The 14,613-nt window shown below is 43.3% G+C and overlaps 1 protein-coding gene across 1 annotated transcript; it reads right to left on the reverse strand.

The window, feature by feature from the left end:
* Positions 1-4,223: 4,223 nt before the first annotated feature.
* Positions 4,224-12,225, reverse strand: CBY2 (chibby family member 2). The gene is made up of 2 exons (XM_038380907.2): positions 11,773-12,225; positions 4,224-5,432 (listed from the first exon to the last, which is right to left on the reverse strand). The coding sequence occupies exon 2, from the start codon at positions 5,303-5,305 to the stop codon at positions 4,340-4,342; it is 966 nt and encodes a 321-aa protein (XP_038236835.1). The 5' UTR covers positions 5,306-5,432; positions 11,773-12,225; the 3' UTR covers positions 4,224-4,339.
* Positions 12,226-14,613: the final 2,388 nt, after the last annotated feature.

Genomic DNA, 14,613 nt, shown 5'->3' on the forward strand with positions numbered 1-14,613 from the left:
TAACAAGCAGTCAAGGTCTGCACAGTCCTACCCCTTGCTGCTGTTTCCTTGGACTTCTTCCCATCTAGCCCTCTCAGGCTTCCTCTGCCCACAACTCCTCTGAGGTTGACCCTTCTTCCAGGGCTAGAATCTCAGGGCTTATTCTCCCTCTTAGTTTTCTCCTCCCCTACTCTCTGGTCTCAGACAGTGATTACTGACACTCTCCCTGCAGCCCCTTTCTGCAGCAAACTTCCTGGTTTTATAATCCAGCCTACTCCTGCCCAGCTGAGCTTCTTGTTCAGTTAGGCCCTCCATGTGCAGCCAGGTATCCTGATTCCCTCCTCAGGCCCATATTACACATCCCATTATATTTGGTTACTTGTTTACTTCTTTGAAAGAAAAAGTTTATTAATCAGCAAGCTTATTTGTAGTATGCTGTATACTTACTATGGGCTAGCTAGTGACTTGGATTACTTGCCCATGCAAGGTAGCTAGAGGTAGCAAAAGCTCCCTTAATGCCCTAAGGAGGCTATCTGGACCTTATGTCTAGGCACATAGGATAGAGTGAGCACAATGTGTGTCCCCCTACACTCAGGTGGGTCTCTCTCTGACTCTCAGAGGCTACTCCTGGAGAGACATATCTTATACACCACAATCTAGCCCCAAATCAATAGCCCAACGGACTTCAGGATCTAGCCCATTGTGAATATTTATACAGTTCTATAAATATGCATGGTCCTTTACAGACAAATAAAAGATAATGTACCTGTCTCAAAGATGCTCCAGGCCCTGCTCCGGCTCTTCCCCAGGGCCCCCGCCCCGCTCTGCCCCCACCTTGCCTCTTCCCACCCCTTCCCCGCCCCAGCCCAACCTCTTTCCACCCCTGCTCTGCCTGAGCCCTGCTCCCACTCCCCTGAGGAGTGCAGCAGGGCTGGGCCTGCACTCACCGGAAGCAGGAAGTGCAGCGACCCGGACACAGCCACACTGCCAGTGAGTGCTGGAGGGTGGTTCCTCCCCGTCCCCCAAGCCAGCCCCCCCCACAGAGGCCTGGGGCCAGCGCCTGCCCTCCCACCCGCAGAGGCATGGGCCCCCCACGCTCCCATGGTGGGGCTGTATAGGACCCCAGAATAGCTAGGGACAGCCCTGCCCTTGCTAGACTACATGTCTCATGATGTGCCATAGCCAGAAACTCACATGCTGCACCATCTTTCTTCTTCAAGAGGCTAGACTCTGGTGCATCATGGGAAATGTAGGCCAACCGGGGTACCTGGTCTGTAGAAGAGAAAGGGAGCATGAGGCAACTGAACTACAACTCCTGTCAGGCACAGGGGCAGCATTTCTAAATTGAAACATTTGGGGCGGGAGGTTAGCCAAAATGTTTTTGTTTTAAAGTTTTTGCTGAAAAAATGACATTTTCCATGGAAAATTTAGACAAATTATGATTTTATTTTTATTTTTAAATTTTATTTAAATTTATTTATTTGCACGTTCATGAAAACTTTCTGCAAGGAAAAAAAATCCATTTCTTGACCAGCTCCAGTTGTAAAATTAGTCAGTGTCTATCTCATGTGGTGATATGATTAGATCTTCGACGATCCGCTGATTTAGACTGTGTAAGTACTTAGATCTCCCAAGTAAAACCCAGGTGCCGGTGATTCAGTGAGTAGCACTTGTATCCCCGAGTTAGAACAAATACTTCCACATGGGATTGTAGAGGAGGGTGACGATGAGTAAGGCTGTGAGTCTGTCACGGAGGTCACGGATTCCGTGACTTTCTGGGACCTCGGGAACTTCTGCAGCCGGCTGGCGCGACTGACCCCAGGGCTGCAAGAGCTCAGGTGGCCCTGGGGCCAGCTGTACCCCCTCTCCCACAACAGCGGTGGTCCTGGGCCACACACTACACCCCAGTTGTGGTGGGAGTTCCAGGCTGCCCCCACCAGCAGCAGCATGGCAGTCCCAGGCTGCCCCCTGACAGCAGGGGCTGCCGTGACCCCAGGCTGGTGGGGCTGCTCCCCCTCCAGTAGAGGCTGTGGCTGCTACGGTCCAGGGCTGGCAGGACCATCCCCTGTCAGCAATGATGGTGGCAGTCTCATGCCACCCCTGCACCTCCCTCTGTCCCGAGCACCAGCAGGTGCCACAGAGCCTCCACCCCAAGCACCAGTGGGCACCCTGAAGCCCCCATCCTGAGCACCAGCAGGTACCCTGGAGGACCCCCTCAGTACCAGCGAGTGTCCCACAGCCCCCTCCTCACCCTCCCCCCAGCACCAGCAGGTGCCCCAGAGCTTCCTCTCCAGAGCAGCAGCTGCACCCCCGAAGCCCTTCAGAACACCAAAGATTTAGTTAGGGGTATATAGTATAAGTCATGGGCAGGTCACAGGGCCATGAATTTTTGTTTATTGTTTGTGACTTGTCCATGATTGTTACTAAAAATACCCATGACTAACTCTTAGCCTTAATGATAAAAGGTAGAAATGGCATCCTTGTCATTACAATTGTCATGGCACTTTTCACAAGAAAGGAATATTAGGTGTGAAGGCCGATTGTATTCTGAATACCTAGATCTCTCTTGTCTCTTTATTTGTATATGGGAAGAGTCAGGGAAGAATGACTGAAACTTTTCTGCAAACATTTAATTGAATTCTGAATACTTTTTGACTTTATGCATTTGCCAGCCTTTTCTTCACTTTTCCACAAACACGTGAGTTTTCTGATTGAATTGTTGTTGCATAATTTGCTTACATGTGACGGCTAGCTTATACACAATGAACAGCTCAATCAGCTTTTGATATAGATCTTCTTCACTTCTTGTCCTGAACTGTTAGGGTAGTTTGAGAACCTTTCTCCTCTAGCTCCTCACAGAAGATTGCATCAGAGACAAGGTTCATTTACCATGTCAATTCTTATAAAACTTTTTCCTCTAAAGAATCATAACATCCTGATATACTGGGGATATAACACTGTTAGTCATTCAGGAGCAGAATTATCCATTATTTGTACCTGCTGATTTAAAAATGTCTAACTTTAGTAGCTGCAGTTTAACATTCTCCCAAGATACTAATGGACTGAAAAAGAGTGTTATCATCATCATATATTAAGACTATAACATCTTTTTTCCTAAAAACAGAACAGAAATATTTATTGCATACTTATGCCTTTTCTGCATTATTATTGATAATTCTGTCATTTCCATTAAGTAATGGACCAATATCATTGTCGGGATTCTTTTTGTTCCTAATACACTTTAAAAATGCCTTCTGATTGTCCTTAAATCTTTGATTGTCCTTAAATCTGCTTGCCATTGATTTCTCCTAGTGTCCCCTTTCTTCCCTTACCATTATTTTATAATTCCTAGATTCTGATATATATTCATTACTATCAACTTCCATTTCTTTTTTTTTCTTCATTTTTTATAGCTGTCTTTACTTTCCCTCTAAATCAGATTTTTTTTTCCAGTACAACCTACTTCCTTGATTATGAGATTGTGGCTTTTGGGGTATCTAGTAAAGTGTTGTTAAACAATTCTCATTTATAATTCACATTTTCCTGATTAATTTTTTCCTCACAGCTGATTTGGCTCACAATTGTTTTCAGCTTTGTGAAAATGGCCCCTTTAAAGCACTCAGTGCATTTCTCTGTGTGTGTGTGTGTGTGTGTGTGTGTGTGTGTGTGTGTGTGTGTGTGTGTGTGTTTATTTATTTATTTATTTATTTAACTGGTTTTAACTTTATTCTGTTAGAACATTATCAGTGTGATCAAGTCATGATCACTTGTACCTATGCTATCATTTACTTTTAGTTCTGTGATCCATTCTTCATTGATCAAGACAAGGTCTGAGATAGAATTCCCTTGTGTTGAATGAAACACTTGAGTTAGGAAATTATCATCTATAATATACAGAAATTTTTGGAAGGGCCCTGATTTTCAGAAAGTGTTGAGCAGTCATCCTCTGACAAACAAGACCCTTTAAGGCACCTCATATTAGACACCCAGAATCTCAAGCCACATTTGAACGTTTAGGCCTTATTATCCTTAGAGTTACAGTTTAAAAAAAAATCACTTGGTTGGTAATCTCATGATCCCCTAAGAGTTAAAATCTATCAATCCCTAGCAGATGAAATTTTTGCTCACGTGAGGCTAGGAAATATGGCTGACACACACCAATATGCATGTTATCAGAGGAGGAAATAAGAAGATAAAGATAAACAAAACATGCAAGTCTCAGAATAAAGCAGTATTCTCCCCCGTTTTTTTCTGAATCACCACCAGGACTTTATTAGAAACAAGGAGAGAGCTTTTTCATCAAATGTGATCTAGCAGGTCTTTAGTGCCAAGCTGCACATTTCTCCTTGCTGATACTCATTTACCAGCACCTGTCTGGCTTCCTCATCTCATTATACTGCACAGGAGAAAGGGCATTGAGCTCCTTTTGCAATATTTCCATCCGGGCCATAATCTCCAACACTGTGCCTTTCACTACAGTTAGCTGCAGCTTCAACTTATTGTTCTCTTCCCAGAAGACTTTGTTCTCTTCCTGAAGAACCTGGATTGCCTTTTTCTCTTCCAGAAGGGTCTGGTTTTCTTTTAGCAGGGCCTGGAGAGTTTGGTTTAGTTTCTGGACAGCCTGGAGAGCCACATTTTCCTCCTGGATACCTGGGGCAGCCTTGTTCTCCTCCTCAACTGGGACAGCTTTGCTTTCCTCCCAGATGTCCTGGACAGAATTACTCTTTTTCTGGAGGGCTGAGCCAGCCTTGATCTCAGTTTGGATTGGGTTGGCTTTGCTGTCCTCCTGGAAGACAGGGACATCATCCTTGCTCTCCTCCTCGATTGGTGTGGCTTTGGTCTCCTTCTGGAAGACTGGGACAGCCTGAGTCTCCTCCTGGAGTACCTGTAAAGCCATATTATTTTCCCGAACAACCTGAAGGGCCTTGTTCTCTTGGCTGATCTGGAAGCCTATATTCCTTTCTCGGAAGATTGGGAAGGGCTTGTTCTCCTTCTGGAGAATCTGCTGGAGGGTCTCATCATAAATAACCTGGATAGCTTTATTCTGTGTCCGGAGGCACTGGAGAGTTTTGTTCTCCTCCCGGAGGGCCTTGTTTTCAATCCGGAGGGCCTTGATCTCTTCCCAGAGTGCTTTGTTCTCCTCCCAGAGAGTCCAGTCATTCTGCATCTTCTTGTTGTAATGTTTCTGTTGGGAAGCAAAAGGTGGCTGATTATAGGTCTCACTCACCCATTTGCCATCTACAAAGACAAATGTCTCATCACTTAGCTTGACCCGTGGGGGAATGTAATCCTTATCTGGTTCTGCCCGTTGCATCTGGTGATTCATCAGATCAAAAGTAAATGAAGTGAAGAAGTCTGTATGAAAAGATTTTCTTCAGTAATTTTGTAGTAGACTGTTATCCTTAGCAAGGAGTAGATAGAAAGGGGTCTGTGGAGAGGCTCAGTCAGGACTGCTGGAATATGGAATACAAATATACAGGATTAGTTATGAAGTTCAAAGACAAAACTGAACTCAATTAGACAAGAAGTAAGCGGATAAATCTAGTTCCCAAAGTCTGCTCGTTGATCAGCCTCTGTCGGAATGGTTGTGTTGGCTGAAAACAATTTTGCAGACACTGGCAAAACTAATACTATTAAATTTACCAGCTTTCTTGTGCACAATACAGTTTCATCCCGAGCATAGTTAAGGGACTAAAAGACAGGAATCTAGCTCCTTATGCTATTTCATTCCCAGCCTGTTCACAAGCAAATGAGTTTACAGATGTTATAGGTTTAGGCCCAATTTTCAAAAGTACCTTAGCAGGTTAGATGTCTGACTCGTACTGATATCAGTGGGAGTCAGGCACCTAACTTGCTTAGTGGGATTTTCAAAAGCTCCTAACTGCATTTTTATGGACCTTTGAAAATTCAGTCCTTGGTGCAGAAATTACTGGGTGAATTTCTGTGGCCTGTATTATGCAGGAGGTGAGACTGGATCAAAAAATGTAGAAACTTATGAAGATGTAGAGCACAGAATGGTGTAACATGCACACACAAAATGACCAAAGACAGAACAAAAAACAGCACTGAACCACAGCACCAGCCTCTGGTTTTTCATAGATGATCCTCTTGCATGTTCTCCTAGATCTCAAAAATAGTCATTCAAAAAAAAGAATTCCTTATGTTTCCTTCTGATTCCTCTTCATTCTGTTCCTTTGTTTGCATTCATTGGCCACTCTCCTGGTCTTCCTGTCCCCCAGACTTACTGTTTTGGGATTATATTTGACTCTTTAGCTTCCTCTCCCACAATGCTTGTTTCTTGCTAATCAGTCCTATTGCTTCTTCCTATTTCACATAACCAGAACCCGTGTTTCCTTACTACTCCAACTGCTTGACCACAACTTAATCACAGAAAGTTGAGGCAATCCGCTCCTTCTCTCACTTTTCCTCCTTCACTTGGACCAAATTTTGCTGCTCATGTTACCTTCCTCTCACAACATTCCTTGTATCCATCAGCTGGCTTCCTGTCACGTACTACATCCAATTCAGTCTATCCAGCTTGTGTGCAGGGCCCTTGTCTGCCTCTGAGGTGCTAAGAACACTTTTGGCAAAAGATAAGTAACTATAATAATAAATGCTTTGTCTTCACCTTCAAACCCATATATAGTCTCCCCACACCTCTGTCCTCATTTTCTCCTATGACTCTTTTATCTGTGCACTCTTCCCAATCTGCTCAGTCCTTTTCCTCTACTCTCCTGCTCTCCTTTGCATCTTCTAGCAGGTTGTCTCATGTGCTGCCAAACAGCCTCTCTCTTGATTCCTTCAAATTCCTCTGTAAAACCCTCTTCTTCCAGGGATACTCCCTACCTTCTTCTGCTCTCCAAAACCTCGGCACCTCCTCCTGATGAACTTTTTCATCTTATCTTATAAGCCATTTGGAGCAGGGATCATCTCTCAATGGATGTTTGAGAGTCACAGTGTAAGTTTATGGCAATAATGAGTGGTTTTATATCTGTAGCAAGGACTCACCCAGTCTGGCTTAAGGCCCCACCACTGCATCAGTTTATCTTCCATTTCACAAGTGGAGCTCTTTATTGACACAGATTTCACAAAGAATCCTGGCCAAGATTTTCAAAAGTAGGAGCCTAGAATTAGGTGCTTAACTCCATATTTAGGCATCAGATATATAAATGGCCTCATTTTCAGAATTGCTCTACTCTCACAAATGCCACCAAAGTCAGTAGGAGCTAGGGCTGCTTGGCACCTCTGAAAACCTGGCCCATTTCTATTAGGTGCCCTCATGTGGATTTAGGAACCTAATTTTAAACATCCAAGTTTGGAAATGTTGGCCTTGGCTGTGTCCTTTTCCAGAAAGTTTCAAAAAAAAAAAAAATCACACTTACCACACTGAGTTCTCTTTGCAATGAAAAAAAAGAAAATATGCTAATTTTTAGCTTTTCAGTGGTCCATGCTGCTGCATCCAGTGGAAATTGAGATCAGTATAATTACCTCCTCCAGCAGCAATACAAACTTGTCTTAATTTTTGAGAAAAAGCCCAAGGCTTGTTACCCTGGTCAAACCTGAGCTGTGGGAGAAGTCTTTTCTGGGTATTGCCAAGCAAATTCCCAGCACAACCTTTCATCATTTTGACTTATGTCTGAGGAAAGTGAGTTAACACACTTTTTAGGGAGAGGTGTTCTTGTAGGCTTTAAAAACTTTACCTAATTCTGACATAATTCTACTAGACTTTACGTCATTGTTAACTGAAGCAACATAGTCAACTGCTCATGATGCTGTCTGGGAATCAAAAGATCCTAATAATGTAGCTTCTTTCGCATAATCTCTATTTCCTTTGTTACCCCCATTGGTTTCTCCATCACTAAGACTATCCACAATTACTTCATAAATTACTGGAGTTTTTTTTACTTCAAAGAAGGTGTAGGCTGCACCCTCTTTGTTCTAATAAGTGCCTGAATCTGTTACTAATTCATGTCTTTTCTATATATTTTTTAATTTTCTTAACTTTGTACACGCCTCAGTTTTCTTACTTAACCTCTTGTGTGACTCAGCTAAGAGTTGAGTCTCTGCTTTTTCTCTAACTGATCATTTAATAAGAATGCAGTGATCTCGATATCAGAGAGCAAAGATAGAGGTCGCTGATTCGTGGTTAATTATTTATAGTGTAGCATAAACATGTTACCAAAGTTCAGGGTGGATTCTCCATCACTGACCATTTTTAAATCAAGATTGGATATTTTTCTAAAAGATCTGCTCTAGGAATTATTTTGGGGAAATTCCATGGCCTGCGTTATACATGAGGGCACCTTAGATTATCACAATGGTCCATTCTGACCTTGGAATCTAAGCATCTATTAATCTACTATATATATACTAAACCTCCAAGGCAAATTCACTGCTATTCTCTCTGTCTCTCTCTGTCTCACTGATTGTCAATCTCTTTTCAAATCTTATTTTACATGGGATTGATTTATCACTGTATTACTCCAGTTTTACCCTGATTTCTATGGAGTTACATCAATGTAAAACCAGAGTAATGTCAAATGGTGAACCACACCCATCTTTTCTCACTAACAGAGGCCTTTTAATTTCTCTTAATCTCGGTTATTTTCATTTAGCTCTGTATTAAACAATCCTGTAAGCAGTTCGGGGGAACAGTTTGCATGAGCAAAGCTATCTAAAATCAAGTTGAATAGTATTCTTCAGTAGTAGTAGGTATATCTGCTCACCTCTGTTTAAAAGATAATAATTCTACCGATGTCCTGTTTCTTTTCTTTTTATCTTCTCCAAACACCCAGTTGGTTTATAACTATAGTGCATCCAATGCTGAGGCCCAATGCCAGAAGCTGTCTCAGCCTCTACCTCTTCAAAACTGATTTTCAGCATGGCCAGAGTCAGGACCATGGCTTTCAAACTGAGGCATGTAACAAGAAGGAAATGTGTCAGCCCCATTATGTCATAGACGCAATATTCAAGCACATCCAGAGTAACAGTACAATTGATAAGGAGTACTTGTGGCACCTTAGAGACTAACAAATTTATTTGAGCATAAGCTTTCGTGAGCTACAGCTCATTTCATCGGATGCATTCGGTGGAAAATACACAGGGGAGATTTATATACACACACAGAGAACATGAAACAGTGGGTTTTATCATACACACTGTAAGGAGAGTGATCACTTATAATGAGCCATCATCACTTGGTGGGGGGAAGGAGGAAAACCTTTCATGGTGACAAGCAAGGTGGGCCATTTCCAGCAGTTAACAAGAACGTCTGAGGAACAGTGGGGGGTGGGGAGAAATAACATGGGGAAATGATTTTACTTTGTGTAATGACTCATCCACTCCCAGTCTCTATTCAAGCCTAAGTTAATTGTATCCAGTTTGCAAATTAATTCCAATTCAGCAGTGTCTCTTTGGAATCTGTTTTTGAAGTTTTTTTTTTTTATGAAGGATAGCCACCCTCAGGTCTGTAATCGAGTGACTGGAGAGATTGAAGTGTTCTCCGACTGGTTTTTGAATGTTATAATTCTTGACGTCTGATTTGTGTCCATTGATGTAGGTGAAAGGCATCTGCTCCGCAGGCCTGTTAGGCTTCAGTAGGATCTCAAGTGTTTCCCATCAAAAGTTTCCCAATACTATATTCTCACAACTTAATCTACATTGTTCCCACTACAATCTCTGAAGAATATCTTGTTTTTTCCAGATCCGTATGTGGATTTTTTAAATAGAAGATACCTCCATTTCCTTACAACGAGTAGCTCATTCTCAAGCTCCTTCCTGAATCAAGTCCTCCTTCCATCTTCCATCCTTATGTATGATTTTAGAAGCAGTTCAAATTAATTCTTTTAATTAATTCTTTTTCCAGTACTTTGTTTTTAGAGAATTTGATTTGTTCCATCACAGAAATTCAAATTAGGTACACTTCTGAATTGATACTGAAGTTAACAAAACACCTTCCTCTTATCCAGTATGAGGCCTGCAATAATTTTCCAAAACTAACTTTGAGGTTGGCAGGTTTGGGGTTTTTTTACTACAAATTAAAATATCTAGAATATCACTGAATCCTGTTAACAAGAAAATAGACAGCAGAGAGTATCTGGGCATTAAAGTTAATGACATTATCCAAAGCAGTTATTTGCACTTTCACATCTTTCCATTTTTAATGATCTCTTCCTATTTCTTATTTGCTGCATCTTTAAGAGTAAAATAAAGTGTTTTCTAATTCGAGTGTTCCTGAATCAGAAACACTACAGTTAATTTCTTCTCAGGTGAAAATACCAAACTTGGCCTTAGCCCTAAGGTAATTGTGATTCTTTTGGAAAGTTGGAGGTAAACCAGTTCAGCTATTTTTGAGTTATGCAAGGATGATAAATTTAGGCATACAAATTCTCACTGTAATTTTTTCCACACCTCTATTTAATCTCAGACAACACTAAAGCAACACTAGTCACTATAGCAACTCCCTGAAGAGCATTCTGTTTACTTTCTAATTCAAGTATTCTACAGTGGAGAGCAGGAAAATCAGTTCCTTGCAGGGAGTTTGTCCTCTGATAAAAAGAAAAGGAGTACTTGTGGCACCTTAGAGACTAACAAATTTATTAGAGCATAAGCTTTCGTGAGCTACAGCTCACTTCATCGGATGCATTTGGTGGAAAAAACAGAGGAGAGATTTATATACACACACACAGAGAACATGAAACAATGGGTTTATCATACGCACTGTAAGGAGAGTGATCACTTAAGATAAGCCATCACCCACAGCAGGGGGGGGAAAGGAGGAAAACCTTCCATGGTGACAAGCAGGTGGAAGGTTTTCCTCCTTTCCCCCCCCTGCTGTGGGTGATGGCTTATCTTAAGTGATCACTCTCCTTACAGTGCGTATGATAAACCCATTGTTTCATGTTCTCTGTGTGTGTGTATATAAATCTCTCCTCTGTTTTTTCCACCAAATGCATCCGATGAAGTGAGCTGTAGCTCACGAAAGCTTATGCTCTAATAAATTTGTTAGTCTCTAAGGTGCCACAAGTCCTCCTTTTCTTTTTGCGAATACAGACTAACACGGCTGCTACTCTGAAACCTGTCCTCTGATAGAAGGAGATTGAAGTTTGCTTACTGGTTGTAGGGAGCTTTAGGAAAGGTGATTGTTGAACTGGTGATACTCCTCAACTCCTGGAGAAGCAAGGATGCACAATATACTAAAGCAGACCTTGGTAGAAAAGCTTAAGGGCTCAGTAACTTACTGGAGCCAAAGTTAGTGAAGATAAGAACAATCCAGTAATAAGTACTGATCAAAAGAGAAAAATCCAATTCTTCTGAATTAGTAAATACTGCCAGGAGTAAAGTTTGTGTTTCATGTTTGTGTTTTATGTTTTCCTGCCTTTACTCATATCTGTACAAACTGATGTGAATGAATCATCATTCTTTATGCTGTCCCAGGATTTAAGGCTTGATCCACACCAGACAGAAGTGAGTGGAAAGACTGATACATACTTCAATGGGCTTTGCATCAGCTCCAGAACTGGTTAATTGGGGGAGGTACAACAAGGTATTTGTAGCCTATTTTGTCTGTGTTCATGGCATACTAATTGATCAGAAAGAGTTACCAGGGATATCAAGGAATTCCTTCTGCTCTGAAAAGGACACAAGGGAATTGGGATGGCAGTGTATAAATTAGGACTGTAAATTAATTGCAGTTAACTCAGCAATTATCTCAAAACAAATTAATCATGATTAAAAAAGTTAATCAAGATTAATCGCAGTTTTGATTGCATGGTTAGTACTAAACGTGGTTACCTTTTCTTGAATATTCCATTCTTTCGCAACATCAAAGAAATGCTCTACACATGTTTCGGCATAATGTCTCTCTTCAGAATGCATTACTGTTAAAGCAAACGACTGCAGTGTCCATGTAGCATCAATCAGGTGTGCCGTGACTCCAAGATAGCGGTGATTGCCCAAGGATGTCCAGTGATCACCAATCAAAGCAACAGCTAGTACATTTTTCAGAAGCTCCAACTTTGTACTCTTCTCACTGTGATCATAGGTGCTGACTTTTGATTTTGCCGATGGGTGCCCCATCCCAGCTCCACCCACTCCCCTGAGAGCCTGCCCCACTCTGCCCCCGAGGCCCTGCCTCCATTCTGCTGCCTCCCCCTAGGCCCTGTTCCCTGAACAGCTCCACCCACCGCTTGCTCCTTTCTGCCTCTTCCTGCCTTAAGGACGAGATGTGTGTGTTTGGGAGGGGCTCTGCCAGTTTTGGGGGGCTGCCCACCCACCCTCTCCCCCAATCCCAGCCCCCTGCAGCCAGCCCAGAAGCTACCTACCCAGGCTGTCTCCCCCCAGGCCCTGCCCCTGCGACCAGCCCAAAGCTATCAACCTGCCCTGTCTCCCCCCAGTCCCCTGCAGTCAGTCCAGAAGCTGCCTGCCCACCCTGTTTCCCCCAAGCCCCAGCCCCATGCAGCCAGCCCAGGAGCTACCCGCTCAGACTGCCTCCTCCCAGCCCCCTGTGACCAGCCCAGAATCTGCCTGCCCTCCTGCCCTGTCTCCCCCCAGGCCCAGCCCCCTGCGACCAGCCCAAAGATATCAACCTGCCCTGTCTCCCCCCAGTCAGTCCAGAAGCTGCCTGCCCACCCTGTTTCCCCCAAGCTCCAGCCCCCTGTGACCAGCTGAGAAGCTGCCTGTGCCCCTGCTTGCCCCTCAACCAGCCGGGCTCTTTCTGCCCTGGAAAAGGACTCAGCTGCCTGCAGTAGGAGCCAGGTTGGGAGATGCAGCAGCCACACATGCTGGGAAACAGATCCTAGCTGTGTGCAAACAGCTGATAGGTGGCTTTGCTCCAAAGAGCTGATTGGCCGGATGGGGAACAGCAGATTGGCTTCAGCGCAGCAAACAGCTGATAGGGGCTGTGCAAGCAATATAGCAGGTTGGTAGATAAGCACCCATTTTTTTTTCCGGGAGAGCTCCAGTCCCGAAGCACCCATGGAGTCGGCACCTATGGTTGTGATGGCTTAACTGAAGTCAATCCTTCCTGTATCGGCTCCCCCTTTCCCAAAAGTTTCCCCAGTTCCTAATAAAACTAAACCCCTCCTCCCTACACCATCGTCTAATCCATGCATTGAGAACCTGCACTTCTGCCTGTCTAACTGGCCCTGCGCGTGGAGCTGGAAGCATTTCAGAGAATGCTACCATGGAGGTGCTGGACTTCAATCTCTTACCTAGCAGCCTACATTTGGCCTCCAGGACCTCTCTCCTATCTTTCCCTATGTCACTGTGACGTTGCACCCCATAATGCTTTATGGGAATATACTTATGAATGTATATATGACATAACTGGAATATGTTTTATGCTACATATGCCATGTAACATATCTCTGTAAAGGCTATGATCTGCTGAATCTATTCATCTTATTTGTATGGATGTGTCATTTTTGTACTCGAAGTTATGAATATTGGCTGTATACTTGTTTAATTTTAAATAGCCTCAGTGAAGCAGTTGGTCAGCTTCCTGAGAAAAGACTATTCTCAGTAAGTGCCCAATCAAGAAACACTTGAGACAACAATGAACTTGGAGATGCCAATCCACATCTGAGCTTTCCCAGGAATGTGGCTTGGCTGGTAAGGAACTCAGTCATGCATGGACATTTGACTTGTCCATGTGACTCCAAAACTCCACTTTTTGTAGCTGGATTCTACACAGGGGGAGGGAGAGGTGTCCACTCACAAGAGAAAATCTATTTAAACCCCTGGGAGACCCCTCCATTTTGTCTTAAGCTGGCTCAAGACATAGCCTCTCCATCCCCAAAGGATACCTGAAAGAAACTGAGACAAAGGACAGTAACTACAGGGGGTGTAAGTGATTGCTGGATCCAGACTAAAAGGAGGCTAATCTGTAAAAGAGGCTTATTGGAACACCTCTGAGGGTAAGATTTTATCTGTATTCAGCTTCTTACTGAATTAGACATAGGCTTGCATGGTTTATTTTATTTTGCTTGGTAATTCACTTTGTTCTGTCTGTTATCACTGGGAACCACTTAAATTCTACTTTTTGTTTTTAATAATCACTTATTAATTAACCCAGAGTATGTATTAATACCGGGGGGGGGGGGACAACAGCTGTGCATATCTCTCTGTCAGTGTTGTAGAGGGCAAACAATTTATGAGTTTACCCTGTATAAACTTCATACAGGGTAAAATGGATTTATTTGGGGTTTGGACCCCATTGGGAGTTGGGCATGTGAGTGTTAGGAACACTTCTTACGCTGCTTTCAGTTAAGCCTGCAGTTTGTGGGACATGGTTCAGACCTGGGTCTGTGTTTGTAGCTGGCAAGCATGTCTGGCACAACCAGGCAGGGTTCTGAAGTCCCAAGCTGGCAGGGAGGGCAGGGACAGGAGTAGTCTTGGCACATCAGTTGGCAGCCCCAAGGGGGTTTCTGTGATCCAACTCGTCACAGTACCTACATGTACCATGACCACCAGCTCCTCCCAGCACTATACATAAGTCTATCTAGATGTCTCGAGAGATCCATAACCTTCACACCAGGCAAGCAAGTTACCACACAGTTCTCCTGGGTATCGCAAACCCAGCTATCTATGTTTCTAATGATTGAATCCCCCATAACTATTACCTGTCTCTTCCTA

This window comes from Dermochelys coriacea, chromosome 1 (genome assembly GCF_009764565.3).
Source record: "Dermochelys coriacea isolate rDerCor1 chromosome 1, rDerCor1.pri.v4, whole genome shotgun sequence".
Taxonomy (NCBI): domain Eukaryota; kingdom Metazoa; phylum Chordata; order Testudines; family Dermochelyidae; genus Dermochelys; species Dermochelys coriacea.

Coding starts and splice junctions, on each gene's coding strand:
- CBY2 (XM_038380907.2), bottom strand. CDS start 5,305: ATGAATCACCAGATGCAACGGGCAGAACCAGATAAGGATTACATTCCC.